We start from the raw sequence: 20,467 nt of genomic DNA on the forward strand, positions 1-20,467 counted from the left end.
AGGCAGCTTTCTAGGATGGGCAAAGTACTCTCTGGTAGGCCTCATCCTCTGTTGGTGGAGCTGCTCATTCAAAATTTATTTGATTGATTGATTGATTTCTATACCGCCCTTCATCTAAAGATCTCAGGGCGGTTCCCAAGATAAAAGCACAGATAAATAGTTATAACAGAAACAACAAAACAATAACCCCTGCTTCCCACAGACACATTTAAAAGGCCATAGAGTCAACCAAAGGCCTGGTTGAAGAGGAACATTTTCGCCTGGTGCCTAAAGATATATAATGAAGGTGCAAGATGAATTTCCCTGGGGAAAGCATCCCACAAACAGGGAGACGCCACAGAAAAGGCCTGTTCTTATGTTGCCACCTTCCAGACCTCACGTGGATGGAGGAGGCAATGAGAACCATTCTTTAAAGGCCTTGACTGATGTTCTGTGGCTTATATAAGTGGGAACCAGCGGCCTAGGGAGTTTTGAGGAGAGCAGTAGTTGCCGGAGACAGCACTAGATGGCTGAACACCGCCATGTTGATTTCTCACAGTGCCCCAGAGCAACCGTACGATGATCAGGGACATTTGGGGGGGGGGGAATTAAAATGGTAGCTGTGGTGCTGCTCAAAGCATGGAGCTGGGGGGAGGGCAGGCATCAGCTGTGGGTTCTCCCGGCTGCCCAAGGATTCCACATGCTGATGCCATAAGTGATTTAGTGACTACTTGTAGCTGTTCATAGTTTACTTAATCCCAACGGCGCTTATGGTTCTCACTGATATAAGCCACTTTTGTGCACAGAACATCAGTCAAGGCCTTTAAAGAATGGATCCAATTCTAATTTGAATGAACCGCTCCACACGACCAGAACTATAAACCCCAAATGTTTTGAATCTGAAGAACAAATGGCAGTTCCCTAACCATACGTTTTATCAAATGAAGTATTTACCATGTTTATAGTAAAGTTCTCCACATTAATGTTTGAAATAATTTGGATACTAATGGAAAATGTTAGTATAAACTGAAATTTAGCCCACCCTCCAAAAAAACACCCCACAAGGCAGTCGTCAAGCAGTATTAAGATTTGTCACAAGGACTCCACAGTATGTTAAACGGAAGAATTTCACTGTCGTACTAACTAGAATTCTTCTGGCATCTACCTACTGGGGAATATAAACGATTATGATAAGACCAAATTAAATAGACCTTTGATTGTACTGATGTAGCCATTATGTTTCTATGCTCCAGTAAATCACACTGCAAAGGTTATAGCACATGGGAAGAAATGTATTAGCTGTTGTTTAGTTAAGCAGTTCATGCATTGTGCTAATAATTAAGTGCTAGAACATGCAAAGCTAGAAAGATTTAATAATAATTCTCTCTCATTAAAGATACTGCTAAATCTTCAAATGGGTGTTAATCATCTTAATGATTATGCATTTGTTAATTGCACAGTTGGGATAGAAATTAATTAGAAGTGGTGTATTAAAAATTCAAAGGTTTTACAAAAGTGGCATTTTGATGATATGGGAAATTCTGTGCAAAACCCCTCACAAAAAAACAATTTATCATCCTTCTCTTCCCAGAGCAGTAAAATAAAGATTAAGCTAGTTGCAAAACGGGCCTGGTGGCTTGCATTTTCATGCTCCCATTTTGGAACATGAATGATAAATTTTGAGAGGAGTGAAATGCATGCTGAGAATCTACCATCTACAAAATGGCAAGCTTTTGCTTTTCAATAATAACCTGAAGAAAACTGCAGGGAAAAAATTCTGTAGAAAAATTGCAGAAGTGTTGGATGGTAGTGGCAAAAAGATCAACACTGCATTCCAGAGCCATTTCAATCAGCAGGCATCTTCACATTGATTTTTCAGGATTGGCTACCTTGGAAGGGATGGCCAGGGACATTTCTCTTAAGCATCCAGTGGAAGAATGAAGAGCTACCTGTTTATATTTGTATTGTATTTGCTATTTTATGGTTTGCTGCACTGGGCTCCTTTGGGAGGAAGGGAAGGGCAGAGTAGAACTGAAATTAAAATAATTAATTAATATACAGTCGTACCTCGGAAGTCGAACGGAATCCGTTCCGGAAGTCCGTTCTACTTCCAAAATGTTCGGAAACCAAGGCGCGGATTCTGATTGGCTGCAGGAAGCTCCTGCAGACAATGGTAAGCGGTGAAAGCCACGTCAGACGTTCTGGTTCCAAAGAATGTTCACAAACCAGAACACTTGCTTCTGGGTTTGCGGTGTTCGAGAGCCAAAACATTCGACTCGCAAGGCATTCAGGATCCAAGGTACGACTATAATTAATATACAGTGGTGCCTCGCAAGATGAAATTAATTCGTTCTGTGAGTTTTTTCGTTCTACGAGTTTTTCCGTCTTGCGAAGCACCGCTGTGTATTGACGGTTTCCCATAGGAAATGCATTGACGGTTTCCCATAGGAATGCATTGGCGGTTTTTTTAAAAAAAGGCGCAAGACGTTTTGTCTTGCGAAGCAAGCCCATAGGGAAATCCATCTTGCGAAGCAACTCAGAAAACGGAAAACTCTTTCGTCTTGCGAGTTTTTCGTCTTCCGAGGCATTCGTCTTGCGAGGTACCACTGTAATATAATATAAATTTCCATTGTTATGCAGAGTAAAAAATGGACAGTTTGTATACTGTGGATGCATGTAATCTTGTACACTCTACATACAGCCGTTGGGGCACCACTTGACATTGTCCTCATCATAAAGCTGCACCCAGGAGCAGGGATTTGCAAACAATTACAAATGGTGGAAATTCCTGTGTCCTGGAGAAAGGAAAGCACCACCCCTTCACCTACATATGGGACACTGATGCTGTTTCTTGGTCATGGGACGTGATGGAATTCTGGGAATGTGCTTCTGGAAAGACGGACGGGGAAGCACAATTCAAAGTAATGCCTGAAGAAAGTAGGAGGCCATTTCCAGTAAGCAGTGAAAGGCTTATTGTGTTGTATTCAAACTTAGTCCAGCTCAGAGTAGATCCATTTATTTCAATGGTTCTACGCTCAGCAAGCCTACATCTAGATCCTATCTATTTGTTATCCCAAGCCAAGTAGGCATGCTCTAAGAATAGATTCTTGGGATGAAGCCAACCAAGTTACACTGAAGGGCTGACCCACTGAAATCAATTATTGCGATCGGCTTAAGTCCATGGATTTCAAAGGATCTGCTCCGAGTATGATTTAGTTGGAACCCGTATTTTGAACACCGATTGTCTGCCGTAACTCCTAAATGAGAAAGGAAACCAGAGGCAGTGGTATCCCATTAGCTCTGATGCCACCAAGGTCACTGCCACACTGAGTGCAATCCTCCCTAAGTATAAAAAGTTCCTGGAACTCCAGAGAACTACTGAGTGGAAAAGGGTCCCAGACATCTGAATGCAGTCACGGTCTTGTTCCTGGAAAAAATTACCTGCTGTCGCAGAGGTCCCTTGAATCCCAGATTTTCTGCCAGCCGTTGGGCTTGAAGATCCTTCACCCCTTCAAAAATATCTATTTCCTCCTGTTGCAATAAAGTGCACAAAACAGAACTAGGATATTCAGTTTGAAAACAGACCCATAACTTCAAAAGCACCCCCAAAATGCTTAATATATATTTGCAAGTTATTAATTAAAATGTGGCAAGTTGCCAAAAGTCTGAGACTGAGGCTATAGCAGCTGCCTATAGGGTATGTTATAATTACTATGCCAGCCAGGGAAGAGAGTCCCTCCAAAAAACTATGTAATTCTTCAGGGTGGCATGCTGACAAGACAATCTGACACCGGTTTTCACTTTTAATTACTGTACAGATGGCATCGATGAATACTTAGTCTGTTAATTTTTGTGACTGGTTCTGGCAAGGAACCAGAGCACTGGTGTCAATGCCCGGTAACGTTTCTCTGTTTGTGTACGTTTCAAATGTGCATTATGGAACTCCGCATGCATGTACCGTTAGCTCACCAAATGTATAAAAGGGATCCTTGTTGCTAAGTGACTGTCTCATGAGAAATACTTTTAAGACTGTAACCACTATTAGAAGGTCAAAATACAATCAAGCATTCCAGTACAGTAACATGAAATAACAACTAGCTCTAATGTGTGTGGGGGGGGGGGGGCATTTCATAACAGCCAGTAAACCATTCATATTGCTAAGGAGCGAAAGAGTATTTTCTTGCTGAGGGGGCAATAGAGACTAATTTATAGAGGAGCAGAACCAGACAGATAGCCACTGCTGGACAATATAAGGAAACAATACCGTATTTTTCGCTCTATAAGACGCATCAGACCACAAGACACACCTAGTTTTTGGAGGAGGAAAACAAGAAAAAAAATATTCTGAATCTCAGAAGCCAGAACAGCAAGAGGGATCGCTGCACAGTGAAAGCAGCAATCCCTCTTGCTGTTCTGGCTTCTGGGATAGCTGCGCAGCCTCCATTCGCTCCATAAGACGCACACACATTTCCCCATACTTTTTAGGAGGGAAAAAGTGAGTCTTATAGAGCAAAAAATACAGTACTTGTTTGTTTGGATGCTCCCCTCATGAAATCGCCTCTATGATTGTGGAAGCTTGACACTCCAATTTTCTTTCTCAGAGGGAAGCCCCACTGTGTTCAACCTAAGTGACCTTTCTCATTAGGGCCAGTTTGGAAAACCAGCAGAATCTGGTGGCAAATATTCTCTTAGAATGTGCGCCTTTAGGCTGCAGCTGGGGTATGGAATATTAAGAGCTTTGTTTTGGTCCAGGAGGAGATGGCTTAACTGTATCTTGGGTTCAGATGACACACTAAGCCGGAAGTTGGCTTAGTTGCCATGCTGAGCTAAAGTAAAAGGACTGGGAAGGAGCAGCGCGAGTGTTAAGCTCCTCTCAGGGAGCCATCAGATTTGCAGTCCTGGTAAGTCATCGTTTGACTTGCTATGATACTCCTCTGTCAGGAGAAGTGTCTGTGAACACATGCAGCTCTGCAATACTTTGTTCAGACCACTGGTCCTATCTATCCCAGAAGCTACACTGAGTAGCTGAAACTCTTCAAAGTCTCTGCAAACTGTAATCCTTTCAACTGGAGATACCAGAATTTCAGCCTAGGGCCATCTCCACGCAAAGCACCTTGAGCTCTGACCCCTCCAATATAACACGTGTTTGGCACATGAACAGCCCATTTTGCAATGCGCCAAATGAACATATCTTGTACGCATGGAGACTGCGAGCCATACAATTGCAAACTCAGAAATGGCAGGGTTCTATGTGGGCCACTGTGTGCATGGTCTCTGCAAGCAGCAGGTGAAGCTGGCCCCTGCACACACATTCACTGTACACACAGAGGACCTGATCTAATAGCGGCAAAGAATAAATGTATCAATCAATCTTCATCTGAGAACTGCTACTGTAATAGTCAAATGCATACACAGTCAAATAGTCAAATGCATACACTGCAAAAGAAGTGATAGTTGTCAGGGATGCAAAGAACAATGTTTTCGCCTGCATGATTTGGGTCAGAGCTGCTCACCAGCCAAACTTGGTCCGCAGGGGAATGGGAGATAATGATGCGGATCCAATCCAGTACCCCAGCCATAGCTGACAATCTCCAGCACAGTTTTCCATTTGTACTGTAAGCTGCCTGTTGCTGTTCCCAATGAAACCAAACCAAACCAAGTTAGACCTGTTATTGTGTGCTGTATGAACCTGGCAAAACGCCCAGTTTGCTTTTTCATGATATTGGAAGAAATTTTCAAGCTGGGGTCATGGGAAGCTCCAATTTCCCATACAAGGTTTGCTGCTGCTGCTGCTGCTGCTGGTGGTGATGATATAATAATAATAATAATAATAATAATAATAATAATAATAATAATAATAATAATATTTTTAAAAACTTATGCCACCAAGCTTTGAAATGTACCTTGAAGATGAGTTCCGGGCTTTTAGCTGCCACTTCTTCTATATCAACCCCACCTTGTGGGCTGCCAACCAGAACAGGTCCATTGCAAGCTCGATCCATTAATATTGCAAAGTAAGTTTCTCTTGAAATGTCTAGTGCTTCTGCCACCATGACCTGCAAAGTACAATTTGGCAATGTATTATTAGCACGTCTTTGCAGGCAATATCCAACGGAGACAGTATTTTGTTAGCTGCGTTGGAAATTCAGGCTTCCGAGTGAGGAAGTGGCCATTATTCAGAGAGAACACATTGTACTGTAATAAATGTGCACTGGAGTTCGACTCACATTCTTGAATCCATCATTGATTTCTCTCGTCACGGAAGAAATCAATGACTTCATTAGGACATTGGTATCATACAGTTCCTTTCCATTTCATTTTCCTCAGGATTATGGAAATAACCCACAATGGAGATGAGAGAACACGAGAGGAGAAACTACCACAAACTAAGGAGGGACGTTTTGACAAGTTATTTGAGACAAATGCAGGAACAGTATACTTACCTTGGTCCTATTAGCAAGCCCTTACATCAAAGGAAATAAAAATAAGAGAGAAATTTAAAAGGGGCAATTTTAACTTTGTCCAAAGCTGAGAATGATGGGAGAATTATCTTACATCTTCTTCTTTTAGAAAACTGAGGGTTTCCTGTGTGAGTTAGGTTAGGCTGAGAAACACTGACTGGTCCAAGGTCTCCCAGTGAGGTATTTATGGCTGAGCAGGGATATGAACGAACCCAAATGGCAGTGTTTTGTTGATATCCCATATATTTGTTTTTGCTATTTTCCCATTTCTGAGAATCTCTCTCTCCCCTTCCTCCCCTGACACTTAACAAGGGCTTTTTTTTCCAGCTGGAACTCAGTTCTGGCACCTCTCAGGTGGGCATCATTGCCATTATAAGAGATCAAGGGAGGTGTTTGTGGTGAGTTCTGGCACTTCTTTTTCTTGAAAAATAGCACTGCATGTACCCCTCTTTTTATCTACATTTTGTACCCCCTTCCTTCCTTCCTTCCTTCCTTCCAAAACCAAAAAAGCACACAACCCCTTTTTTTAAAAAAAAGCCTTGGCATTTGAAGAAATTAATACAAATACAGTACGCTCTAATTTGTTGCAGTAATTCAGGTACAGATTTCTGGGCAACTTTGAACAGAATTCAGATCTTTAAAAATATAATAACAACAATTGCAATAATAATAATAGTGGTTTGTGCCCGACATTGCATATATCCATTTGTCCCTTGCAATCCTCCTCTGCTATCTGTTAGTGGCCGCTTATGACGGCTCTGTTCTACTTCATTATGCCTCTGAATGCATAGGAATCACAAGTGGGGAGAGTGCTGTTGCGCTCAGTTCCTTCTTTTAGGCTTCCCATAAGCAACTGGTTGGCCACTGTGAAAAGAGGATGGTGGACAAGATGGGCAATCTTCTTAGACTCTTATACAGGCTTGCGGTGGTCTCCTTCACCACACTATGCTGTTTGAATACAAATGGCCTGTGGCATGCAATGTTCAGCCAGCTCATAACCATCATTTCTGTATTGGTCCCTCTTACTCTGCGGTTGCACATAGACAGGCCCTGCTCATGGGCTTCCTAGAGGGATCTGGTTGGCCAGGGTGGAAAACAGGAATCTGGACTTCAGTGGCCTTTGATCTGATCCATATCAAAGGTTCCCGAATGGCTTAATTGTTGAACAAATCGGCTCCTGAACACCATAAACTCAGAAGTAAGTGTTCTGGTTTGTGAATGTTTTTCAGAAGTCGAACGTCCAACGTGGCTTCCACAGCTTCCGACTGAGTGCAGGAAACTCCTGCAGCCAATAGGAAGCCGTGCCTTGGTTTTCAAATGGTTTCGGGAGTCGAACAGATGCCCGGAATGGATTAAATTCAAGACCCAAGGTACCACTGTAATGCCTTATGTTATTCTCCTAATGCTTTGAGAAGAGGTGGAAACTCAGCATTCTAATCTAAATGCCAACATATCCCTTCCCCTCAGTTGCTTTTGAAAATCAAACAGGCTTTGACTCAATATATACCCTAGATTAAGGAATAAAGAGGGCATGAAAACACATTTTTAGTGGCTGCCCCATACTGACAGCACTTCCACCTCTTAGAAATCTTAGCATCTTTCAGGATATATCCGTGTAGACTGGCTTTTGTGAATGCTCTTTTACCTTGCACTATATTATTTCTGCTCCAAGCCTTCAAGATGAGGACCGCTATGAATTTAAATGAATGAATGGACTCCTGTATTTAGAACCCATTACTGAGAGGTTGTGTAATATCTTCCAAGGATCTACCATGACATTGAAGTCTTTCTTTTTAAAAAAATAATCACCCAGATCTTTAATTCAAACTTTAATAAAGTTAATTCTCTAATTGCTCGGAGAAAAGGGACAGGTAGTGAGTTGTGATAAACGGAAACTGTCTTTGCAGATAACCAGGTTCTCCAAATGCCATGAGGCCGTAAGAGAATTTTATGTAAACCTATAAAATAGCTGCCAACTTCTGAAGGCGCCGAGGGGAGTGCTGTTTATTTAAGACAGATTGATCTTGCACCAACATATTAAGCATTACTTCAGGGAAAGGAAAGTCTTTACCTTCTAAAGCTCATTTGTTGATAAGGACATCATCTGTACTCAGGACATAAACCACAATGTTCCTAGTCCCTCCCTCCCAGCAAGCCTCAGAACTGTAGTTTCATTGGGTTGCTGAGGATTCTGCATTTGTGGTTCTTGCTACCACTTGCAGAATCACATCCCCAGGCTTCTGGGAGCAGGGGTGGGGTGGGTATAAAACAGAGGCGGCAATAGAGGTGGAGAGGAAGTAAGTCCATATTTCACAATCCTCGCTACAGAGTGAATTTTATAGTGTTTGACATCTGCCAAATATGTCTAACATTTTAAAATAATTACTGTGGTGGGGGGACAATGGCCCCAAACACACACATGCATCCAATTCACGGACTACAGAAGGTTAACACAGGAGACTGTGTGCCATTTAGCACAGGGCAGCCAGTGTGGCGTAACGGTTAGAGGACTGGACTACGACCTGGGAGACCAGAGTTTGAATCTCCCTGGGTGACCTTGGCCCAATCACCATCCCTTAGGCTAACCTACCTCACGGGGTTTTCATGAAGATGAAATGGGGAGGAAGAGAACCCTGTGTACCACCTTGAGCTCCTTGGAAGATAAAGGTGGCATATAAATGTAACAAACAAACAAACAACCATGACATGCTTCTGTCCTTGTAAGCTTCAAGGAAAGCTAGGAAGGTGAGATGAAAGAAGGGAAATTGTTTGTTGTGGATAAATCCACATGTATTTGCAATGACTAGGGAGTGCGCAAAACGGACTTCAAATAGGAAATAGATTGTGCTCCATGTCTTTTGAAAACAGGTTAAAGTAGTTGCTCTGATTCTTTCTTTCTGTACTGAAATGGCCATTCCAATGAAGGAAAGCAGAGATCTACTTGTACGGGAGCCAAAGAACTTGCAATTATCTGACTCGGGGCAATGAGTTTAATCTATGGCCAAGTTCCATGAGTTGTCCTCAACAGACTTGTAACCTCTGCTCCTCATATTTATGATCATTTTAGTCTGAGCAAATGGTTTTTTACAGCGACAGACCAAATCATTTTAGCAGCAATTCACTTTTAATGTTCCAACTTGTATTCATCTTTCTACACCAGTGTGGTGTAGTGGTTAAGAGCGGTAGTCACGTAATCTGGGTAACCGGGTTCGCGTCTCCACTCCTCCACATGCAGCTGCTGGGTGACCTTGGGCTAGTCACACTTCTCTGAAGTCTCTCAGCCCCACTCACCTCACAGAGTGTTTGTTGTGGGGGAGGAAGGGAAAGGAGAATGTTAGCCGCTTTGAGACTCCTTAAAGGGAGTGAAAGGCGGGATATCAAATCCAAACTCTTCTTCTTCTTCTTCTTCAAGTATGGTTGAGAAATTAGACACAAAATTCAGATGTGTCAGCAGGCAGAAACACCCTTCTATGCCATTCAATGGACTGAATCTGCCCTCTTTGAAACGGTACCACTTTGATGGCTTATAGTTGTTAACGAGCACAGCTTTGGAGCAAATCTACATGCTTGATGTTGGTGATCATCCCACAAACTGTGGAAGGGAAAGGGGAAAAGAACTGTCTCATGACAGAAATAGTCCTGATAGCCTGTATTGAGGGCAGAAATGTTCAGAAGGCCTTAGTCAAGCTCAGACAATACGCCAGTGTGAATAAGAATACGTTCTGTCTTTTCTAAGTTGCAGTGTGTTCACTGGCCTTCTGAGGTTGTCATTAAAAGAAATCTTCTCCAACAATTTCTGGCCTCAATATTGTCTCGTCCACTGGGACACTTTAAAAATCTTGTGATGGCTCATAGTCATCTTGTGATCCACCAATAAATACCATTATCTTTCCCCCTCGCCATTCCCCCCCCCCAAGCTGATTTGGTCTCATCTCATTGCAAAAATATTCAGCGTTGGTTCCCAAATTACTTGACATTGCCTCCTACCTTAATGTCATCTGCAAATTCCATCAACATGCTTCTCCATCCCTTTCTCTCACCCACACTAGTCATTAATAAAAACTGCCCACACAGTTGGGTCACTTAAACATTTTTTTTTCAGCTGCGCAGGAGCTCTTGACAGATAAGCAGCTTCCACGCGGTTGGGAGAACATCAAAAGGGCACTTCAGTGCACATTCATTTGAATAATCTGTTCTAAACATACAAGGCTTTCATTTCATATCGATTTCAGAAGAAAAGCAGAAAGCCTGCTTTTCAAGCCTAACCATCTAATAATGGATGTGCAATATTTCAATTGCAAGTGAAAGAGAAACATTTCCCTGTCGGTGTACCAAAGGCAGTTTTTAAGCAGTAACTAGAGAGATATGGGCCCTTTTTAGAGCACATGCATTTAGGAAAGATGGGTGTCATTTTCATGCACCTAAAACATCCTGGCAATGATCCTGCACACAATTATTACAGATCCAGTGAAATCAATGTGACTTCTGTACATAAAAGGGAGCAGTTAACTGCAGCCTGGGATAAACGTTTTAAGTCAAGAATGATTTCTTATTATCTGCTTATCGCATTTAGCATTCATTGGGCATAATCTAGTTCCTGCTTTTCCTGCTAGATTATTGCTTGTTATTAACTTCTATTTGCCAAGCCTCCCTTCACACTCTCAAACCCTCTTCCTGATAATCCCACCATATCAAGTCCATATCAGCCCTGCATCCATCAGACAGCTAGCTTTCCTGTGAAAAGGATGGGCAACTGTTTCATATTCCCAGAATCTCCAGCTAGGGCTGGAAAAGGCCTATCTGAGACCCTGGAGGACCAATGCTATTCCGTGTCAACAGTACTGAGGCAGATGGACCAATTGCCTCACTCAGCACAAGACATATTGCAATGCGCCCACTAGCTTCAAGCTACACCTGACAACATTTATTATGATTTGCAGGTGGGGGACTCTCTTACCTTCTGAACTTTGACACCACCCTTCGGAGTTTGCTTCGTGGTGAGATTGTATCCAATCATCTGTTCAGCAAGCTCCCCTACCACTTTAGGGCTAGAAAAGGGAGAGAGAAAGGCAAAAATCTACATTAAGATGGATGGCTTAAAAAAACAAACAGATAATACTGCTGTAATTTACCAACTTACTCCTTGGTTAGATGCACGCCTCCTTTCAGCCCGCTGCTGAAAACACCTTTTCCTCTTCCTCCGGCCAAGATTTGAGCCTTCAACACAATTTCTGTAGCATCTGTGAAACAAAACGCAAGGCACATTGTTGTGCGATCCAAACCATGTTGTCGTGAGACCTGCCACCACTGGGACAGCCCCAAAGAGAAACGTCCACTTTGGGTCACTACTGGTCACTCCATCAGACTGCAATGAGGCTGAGGACACATCTCTTGGGAAACTGTTTTTGGATGGGCACACACCTAGATGAGAAATGGGAGCAGACTGGGAGTGGAGGGGGTGGAGATATGACTTAACCTGGCTTCTAAATACAATGCTTGGAAGCTGTGTCAGTAGTGAGAGAATATATATTCATTCAATGTACAAATGTATATTCAGTGTGGTGGGTGGGTGTTAGGTGACTTTGCTATTTTATGTTTCTTTGATTGGTCTGTTGTATTTTTATTGTATTTCTCTTTTGGACTGTTCACTGCTTTGGGGCCATTTTGGTCAAAAAGTGACATATAAATTGTAACGTAATACAATGTACTCTTCTACCCAGCTATTTGTTTCCCTTGCTCTTTACATTTTGCTGCTGTGCTCTGTCCTTGTTCTACTAACCGATGGTGATTTTATAGACAGGCTATTTAATGGTTTGAGGGATTTTAATATGAATGCAATTTTGTGAACGAATTTATTGTCTGAGTCTGTTGTGCACCACTCCGAAAGGCAAGTGGTCAACGATTTTTAATAAATAAATAAAATTTGAAAATTAGTTTTTGCCTTTTCCCTAGACTGTCCTTCATCCAAAGTATAGCAGGGTAGCGCACACACCCAATAAAATAACATAAAATAAGAGCGTCAGTTCAATAATTCAATAATTCAAACAGCACAGTGGTTTTAAACAAGCTCATCTGAGTTACAGCCCTCACTCAAATGCCTGTCTGAAGAAAAGTCTTTTCAATTGACTTTTAAATACCCTCAGTGAGGAGAACGTTGTATTTCCACAGGGATGGAGTTCCAAAATCAGGAAACTGTCGTGGTAAAGGCCCTCCCCCGGTGATATTGGGCCTTGCCCATCAATGGACCATGGGGAGAGCATTCCTGACAGAACACAAAGTCCTAGGGCAGATATGAGATAAGGAGCTTCTTTTTATAGTGGGGGGCCTGTGTAGTATGGGTTCGTACACTAACATTCGTATTGGGCTTTGTAGCGAATGGGCAGCAGGTGCAGCTGCTACAAAATAGGTGAATATGGGTTCACCAGGTAGCCCCACACAAAGCACATGACAGAAGTCCAATCCTGAAGTCGCATGAGCATGGATCATTGTGGCCGATCAACCCTAACTCAGAAGGGGCAACCAGTCGACATTGGAAATATGCACACACGGCCTCAGAGGCCACCTGGACCACAAGCAACAAAGCTGGAGCACGGAGTGCCTCCAAACTGTGCGACTCCATCCAAACGGAGATTCCCACTGACACACCCCACCCCACCCCACCCAAGCTGCTATTATAAAAGAAGTGGGACATCTAAGATTTGACGCTCATATCTGGCTTGTTACTGAGAATCCTAGGTGATCTATGCATACAGAGCTTGCAACGGGATTGATGAGTTAAATTTTGTGTGTGTGTTTTCCTATTATGAAAGCATCAAATTTAAGCCAGAAAAAGAAATTGCATTCTCCCTTCCACACAGCTTGTCGGAGGTGTGCACTAGAAAAGATCTGCTTCCCAAGCACTTATTTTTTGACACGTATCACTTTGAACCTTAAATCCTTCCCCTTGAAGATCTGCCGTGCATTCCAATACCCCCCGCCCCCCGCTTTCCCCCATCCCCAGCTTTTCTATAATTCATGCCGCCAAAAGGCACATAACAAGGAAATTTAAATGCAACCAAAAAATCAAATAAAGAACGAATCCAGTTTTATATCTGTGTTGTCTAAGCATACAAATTATTAAGATGAATTTTTTTTTTAAATAAGCCACTTTCCAACTGATGATAGCAAAAGCCAGGAATTGCTCCGTTCACTGTGATAAAACATCTATTTTGGCATTGTTAATAGACGCTACGAGCATTTAATTAGATTACTTTGAGTCGCTAACCATCCCGACAATGAAAGCCTTGTATGCACCATGGTAAGTGCTGTCAATTATGACTGCGATCATTACCCTTTGTGCCACAGGCTCTTCAGGCCAAGTCAGTGGCATTCATAGCCTGCATACTGATTACTTTTTACTTGGCAACAACAAATAAGGAGAGAAGACAGACTGAGAGAGAGGGGTAAGGGAGGGATGAAAGAGGTGGTTAAAAAAAACAGTGGCAGTGAACCTGCCAAAAGAGCATCAAGGCCGTGAAAGAACTTTCAAGGCAACAAGTATGAAAGCCATAAATAAGTGCATAAGGAAAGTAAGCATAACTATGGAAAGGTTAGACCTCAAGTACTAATCAATATAGCGACTTAGCGGAACACTTTACAAACAGGTTCCTGACACCCTAGGGGAAAGTGACATGGAGTAATTTAATTCCACAGTTATTTGCCCAAGCTCTGGAAAATGAAGTAAACCAGCCAAATCTTATTTTACAGTAACTAGGCCTGATGGTTTAGTATTTACCAAGCTGATTCGCTCCTCCAGTGTCGCCTCTTCCATTTTATTTAAAGATCCGACTCTCACAAAGCGCACCACAACCAATTCCTATTTGCCGCCGTGCTTTCCGTGTTGTCTCCTGCCTGAATTCCCAGATTGCATTAGGAAAGAGTACCTCGCACAGGAAATTTAATTGTATCCGAAAATATATACATGGTTCGACTGTCCTCGCAGGATGATGCACAAAAGAAAGGCACAGCTTCTAACAGGCTTTGTATGGAAATGAAATAAGCCCATATTCAGGAAACGACATTAAAATGGATCTCTTCAGTTAACGTCTATCATTCAGCTCCAATAAATCTACAAATAATTCCAAGAGAGAAAAATCTTTTTCTAACTACATACTAGATGTCTCTCTCTTTCCCTGCATGTATATGTATGTCTCTGTGTGAGAAAGTGGGGAAAATCCATATACTGTATTGCTATTTAAATAAAAAAAATCAGGTGCCAGAACTCACAATTGTATGCCTCCCTTGTTTTCTTATATAGTGGTACCTCTAGTTATGAACTTAATTTGTTCCGGAGGTCCGTTTTCTTAACATGAAACTGTTCTTAACTAGAGGTGTGCTTTTGCTAATGGGGCCTCTTGTTGCCACTGCACCACCGCTACACGATTTCCGTTCTCATCCTGGGGCAACGTTCTCATCTTGAGGCAACTCTTCCAGATTAGCGGAGTTTGTAACCTGAAGCATTTGTAACCTGAGGCATTTGTAACTCAAGGTACCACTGTAATGGCAATGGTGCCGACCTGAGAAGTCCCGGAACTGAATTCCGGTGAGCTCCAGCTGAAAAAAAGCCCTGATTTTATGTAATTTTAGAAAGTGGCTGGCACAACTAGTGTCATATTGATATTTACAACCAGGGGATGTGCTACAGTGCAATATAATGTAGCATTCTCAACACTCCTTCACTTTGCAATTAAGGCCTCTCAATCAATTGCTAGTCCCGTCTTCTGGCCGATAAGACATACTGTGAAACACATTAGTGTGTTTGCAGAGCTCCAAAGTAAAAAACAACAACAAATTAGTAAGATAAGTCAAATGCTTGTTAGAAGTGTGTTGCTTTTGTAACCAATTCAGTCATTAAGTAGTGTACCAGCAAATCTTAAAAATGCATTATTGGCCATGAAAACTTTCCTGAGAATTTATATTATATTATTACAAAAGGATGATTGGCTAACCTCATATATATGTGAATCTCCACTGAATTGAAGGGAGAAGACATCAAAATTTGTAGCCCGGCCTTAAGATGGGGTTGACTGAACGGAACTGAGCAGATTCTACAGCTTATGGTTAGACTAGGGTTGCTATACATCCGGAAATTTTCCGGATATACCCTGGTGGAAATGATGTCTGGGAAAATATGGATGTATGGCAAGCCATGTCGGCAGTGCTGTTTTTGTTGATTTGCATAAATAATAGCTCAAAATAGGCAATTATTTCTGCTCAACAACTTTTTTTAAGGCGGGGAGGGGGGGAGCTCAACAACTTTTGGGTCTGCATTTTCACCTAGGTTAGAAAAGGATTTGGGTGACTGATTTGAAACTTGGTAGTGCATGAATTAGAGGTTTTGAGGCCAAACCAGTAGGAAGGATAAGAAATTGCTTAATACAACTTGGGATACAAGTTAGATATGAAAGGAAAAGGGGAGGAGAAATTACAGGAGATGAGTAAGAAGTCTGATGCATGGGCTGGGGCAGGAGAGATATAAAATAAAAAAGCCCTCTCTAGCGTGTCTGTGCCATCAGCAAATAAGAACAGTGCCTGTACATTTGCCTGTCTTTTAGATTCTGCAATTGATGGAAACTTACTCTTTTTTAAAATGAAAGCTGGGAATCTAGATGTTATCGATCACCAGGCATGGGCAGCCAGGAATGCCCTCTTATCCTCTCTGTGGATGTCCATGGGTCATACTCTACATATGGTCTCTGCCCCAAGGTGAGAGAGTGACCATCTAAAAAAGATGCAGGGTGGTAGAATAACATTATTGTCATGGTCAGACCAGTGAGGTCTTTGGGTAAAGATTCCCCACCTTTCAGAGGGTAAAAGGTAAAGGGACCCCTGACCATTAGGTCCAGTCATGACCGACTCTGGGGTTGCGGCACTCATCTCGCTTTATTGGCCAAGGGAGTCAGCATACAGCTTCCGGGTCATGTGGCCAGCATGACTAAGCCGCTTCTGGCGAACCAGAGCAGCACACGGAAACACCGTTTACTTTCCCGCCGGAGTAGTACCTATTTATCTACTTGCACTTTGATGTGCTTTCGAGCTGCTAGGTTGGCAGGAGCAGGAACCGAGCAACAGGAGCACACCCCGTTGCGGGGATTCGAACTGCCGACCTTCTGATCGGCAAGTCCTAGGCTCTGTGGTTTAACCCACAGTGCCACCCTCCACACTTTCAGGGGGATGGAAGCCAAATTAATACGGTTCACCCCCAGAGTCTTCTGAAATTCAATGGATTTGGGAGGAAGGCCAGGATATAATTTTTATAAAGAAATGAAAAGAATGCTGGCCAATTATGCCCTGTAAAAATATCCCGGAAAAATCCTACAGGTTGAAAGAGAACCTTAATATTCATGTGTAGGAAGAAAGATCTTTGGCTGCTGTGAGCAGAAAAATGCTCTTTCAGGTATGGTTCTGGGAAGCAGGAAGATTGCTTAACAGCAGCTACTGTCTAAACAGCTGCACAGCTAGCTGTCGGTCCTCAGCAAGGGCCGGACTCTAGGTAGTCCAGTTGTGCGACTCAAAGTGGGCTGCAAACATTGCATGGTCCACAGCAGGCAGGAGGTGAGTCCTGAAGCAGCAAACAAAGACGAGAAGCAATTGCACAGTGAGAACGAGACGGGAACTGGGAGCAGGGGCTTAGAAAAAAGGGCCCTTGCAGAGTTTGATAGGTAAGAAATGGCCCTTTGGGGTCAGTCGACTGAACAACACTCTTCTTCTTTGGGGATCACTTGTTTTAACAATGAGTCCGTAGGTGACTGTGGAGGCCAATTCTGGATCCACACGTCCTTCCACAGTGGGGACATTGGTTTCTGGGCAGGAGTTGATCACAGTGTGGATTTGCCAAGCATGCCTTCCTCTTAGCACATTTCTCCCTTGCGTCCTGAGTTTGAGTCTCTTCAAAGCCCATGACACCTTTGGTAAAGGCTGTTCTCCAACTGGAGTGCTTGCAGGCCAGTGTTTCCCAGTTGTCAGTGTTTATACTACATTTTTTAATATTTGCCTTTAAACCTCTTTTGTTGACCACCAGCATTACGCTTTCCATTTTAAAGTTCGGAATAGAGTAGCTGCTTTGTTAGACAATCATCGGGCTTCCGCACAACATGACCGGTCCAACAAAGTTGATATTGAAGAATCATTGCTTCAACACTGGTGATCTTTGCTTCTTCCAGTGCACTGATATTAGTTCGCCTGTCTTCCTAAGTGATGTGTACAGTTTTTCGGAAACACCGTTGATGGAATCTTTCAAGGAGTTGGAGATGGCATTCATAAGTGGTCCATGTTTCACAAGCATATAGCAAGTACAATAGCTGTGTAAACAAGCATTTTGGTTTCCCTGAGAGTGAACAACACCAAGGCAGGCTGGCACTGCAGCCAAGGAACTGTCCCCCAAACAGAGAGTTCAGTCTGCCAGGTTTGCAGTGAAAGCAAAGCACTTGTGGCACAGGACACAATGCACAATGTTTGTTATGCCTCCTTTGAAAGTACATTTGCCTGTTATCCAATTCAGCCTTGACAACAAGAGATCTGATCTGCACCTCATTCTTACGGTAGGCCAGGCTCCTTCCTGTCTCTGCACAAAGGGCTGGTTTGTATTTGTCTGTCTACCCTGTGCTACACCCTCACTCATCCCACGAGCTAAAGGTTTGAGAGAAATGTAGCCTTGGATGCCATCGTTCTAAACCTGCTTGCTTCCTAGCTCTAGTTCATTTCAGTGGCAACTAGATGAAAGGAGTGCTTGTTTGGAGGATTGTGTCCAATTCAAAAGACTTGTACTCAGTCTGGGCCGACCCGTCGTAGCAAATGAATTAAATCTATACAGAGCAATTCTTTCAAGGGACAAAACCTTTGGTATTAGATTTTACAATACATCTCCTTGCGTTTTAGTGTTGTGAATACAAATTGAAGTGCTGCACCTTGAAATTGCAACAGGACTCCATACTATAATGAAAGCTTATTGTGAATCAATAAAAATTGGACCTACTTTAGCAACTATGATTGCTCTGGTCCACTGGAAACGCCTGGAGCAGAAACGAGCAGCTTGTTTTCAGCCCACTGCTGTGTCTATTTAACTGCTGGATTCCTGATCACGAAACAATATGGTTGGGTGAGAACAGTGACTGAGGTTTTGATGTGGGATTGCTAATTTTACCTACCTACACATTGTTCTAATATTCCATTCACACTGATGGGAGTTTACAGTCTGCTGCAAGAATAGTAACAAAAATATTTTGCTCTCTACGCATAAATAACATCCCATGATATGAGTGTGTTATTGGGCTATTATGGGGGGGGGGAGCCACTTGTACTAAAATAATCAAACAACTATTAAAACTTTTAAATAAGCTCTCATGAATGCTTGATCCAGTTATTTATTTAGGGATTTATATTCCCCCTTTTGTACAGACCATACAATAGCCAACAAAAAGAATAGGGTGGTACAGTGATTTAAAGCATTAGACTAGGGCACGGAAGAACCAGGTTCAAATCTCCACTCAGCCATGAAGCTCACTGGGTGACCATAGGCCAGTCACAGTTTCTCTGCCTACCCTACATCACAGAATTGTTAGGAGGAAAAAACGAGGAGGAACAAGTACATTCGTACCTTGGAAGTCAAACGGAATCCATTCTGGAAGTCCGTTCGACTTCCAAAATGTTTGGAAACCAAAGCATGGCTTCTGATTGGCTGCAGGAAGCTCCTGCAGCCAATCAGAAGCCACAGAAGCCACATCAGACATTTGGCTTCCAAAAAAAGTTCAAAAACTGGAACACTCACTTTCAGTTTTTGACCGTTCAGGAGCCGAAACGTTCGGCGACTAAGCCGTTCGAGATCCAAGGTACGACTGTACGTCACTTTTGAGCTCCTTGGGAGAAAAGGAGGATACAAATGTATTTTAAAAAAAACAGCACTCCTGGGCCTTTTATTTATATGAGCTATATTCCTAGCACAGAAATCTAGCAGGTGAACAACTGGCATAGAGATCCAAGGAGCCGAAGAAAAGCCTCCTCTGCTGTTATAGGCAGGGGACTGAGGCCAGAATAAAGGACGACAACCTAACCTGGGAGCTGATGTCCCTTCAAGTCACAGAGAGATTGCAGCACAAATAATATTCCAAGAGAAAGTAGCAATTCTTTTTCCCTCCCCTGCTCCCCTTCCAAGGAAGAAGATCCAGAATGGTGGCCAAGACACCTGCATGCAAAAACAGCCTCTGTTTTTATAAAGATAGCACTCCCACAAGTGAATAAATGAAACTGAGGTGTGAAATTGAAGTTTCTCTACAAGACAGAGATCAGCCTCCCACTCACAAGCAGAAATCGGCAGTGTCATATTTATGTTAAATGCCTACGTAGCAACTTGCACGGCTTTTTTATTTTTAAATTGATGCCACCCACATTCTAAGCAATCCCACTTACGTTTCATCCCCCACAGATGCAGCCAGGCCTTTCCACACAGTTTTCCAGATCCTGCCCCATACATTCTCCCCTCGCTCGTTTCAGAACTGAAGACAGATAAATCATCTTTTTTATATATAACTCCAACCTCTTCAAAATGTTGTGTATTTATTACAAGATCATAGGCCTCATTAAAATCCATAATGATAAATTACCCAGTCTCTTGATCCCATCAGCCAATGTTATTAATTGTTTTCATATCTGTTATTACACACTTCACTAATATTAAAAACTGAGGAGGAGGAAGCTAGATAAACTCAACTATGGTGTACCTTGACTACCGCAAAGTACCTCTTCTACGTGTACACGGCAACCTTCTGGGGTCATGGATTCTAGCACAGGAATGTGCTTAATTAGTTGTCTGGTGTATGAAAGCCTTCTGCAAGCTGGTGCCCTGATCTATAATTTCCAACAGCTCCAGTCAGCCTGGCCCCAGTAGGATATGATGTCACAACTTTATATTATTAATAATAGCTGTGGGTGAAACCAAAGAGAATATGTACAAAAAGATATGTACAGGGAACCAGGCAGAGGGTCTCCTCGGT

At 42.6% G+C, this 20,467-nt stretch overlaps 1 protein-coding gene across 1 annotated transcript in view; it reads right to left on the reverse strand.

Moving 5' to 3' along the window:
• Positions 1–20,467, reverse strand: part of SUCLG2 (succinate-CoA ligase GDP-forming subunit beta) — a 216,116-nt gene that overhangs the window by 92,839 nt on the left and 102,810 nt on the right. The window contains exons 3-6 of the mRNA XM_083426277.1: positions 11,581–11,680; positions 11,398–11,488; positions 5,883–6,035; positions 3,421–3,510 (exon numbers count right to left, since the gene is read on the reverse strand). Of these exons, the coding sequence (XP_083282403.1) occupies positions 3,421–3,510; positions 5,883–6,035; positions 11,398–11,488; positions 11,581–11,680 (434 nt within the window). The remainder of the gene's footprint in view (positions 1–3,420; positions 3,511–5,882; positions 6,036–11,397; positions 11,489–11,580; positions 11,681–20,467) is intronic.

The sequence above is a fragment of the Podarcis tiliguerta genome (genome assembly GCF_965153285.1).
Source record: "Podarcis tiliguerta genome assembly, chromosome: 2".
Taxonomy (NCBI): Eukaryota; Metazoa; Chordata; class Lepidosauria; order Squamata; family Lacertidae; genus Podarcis; species Podarcis tiliguerta.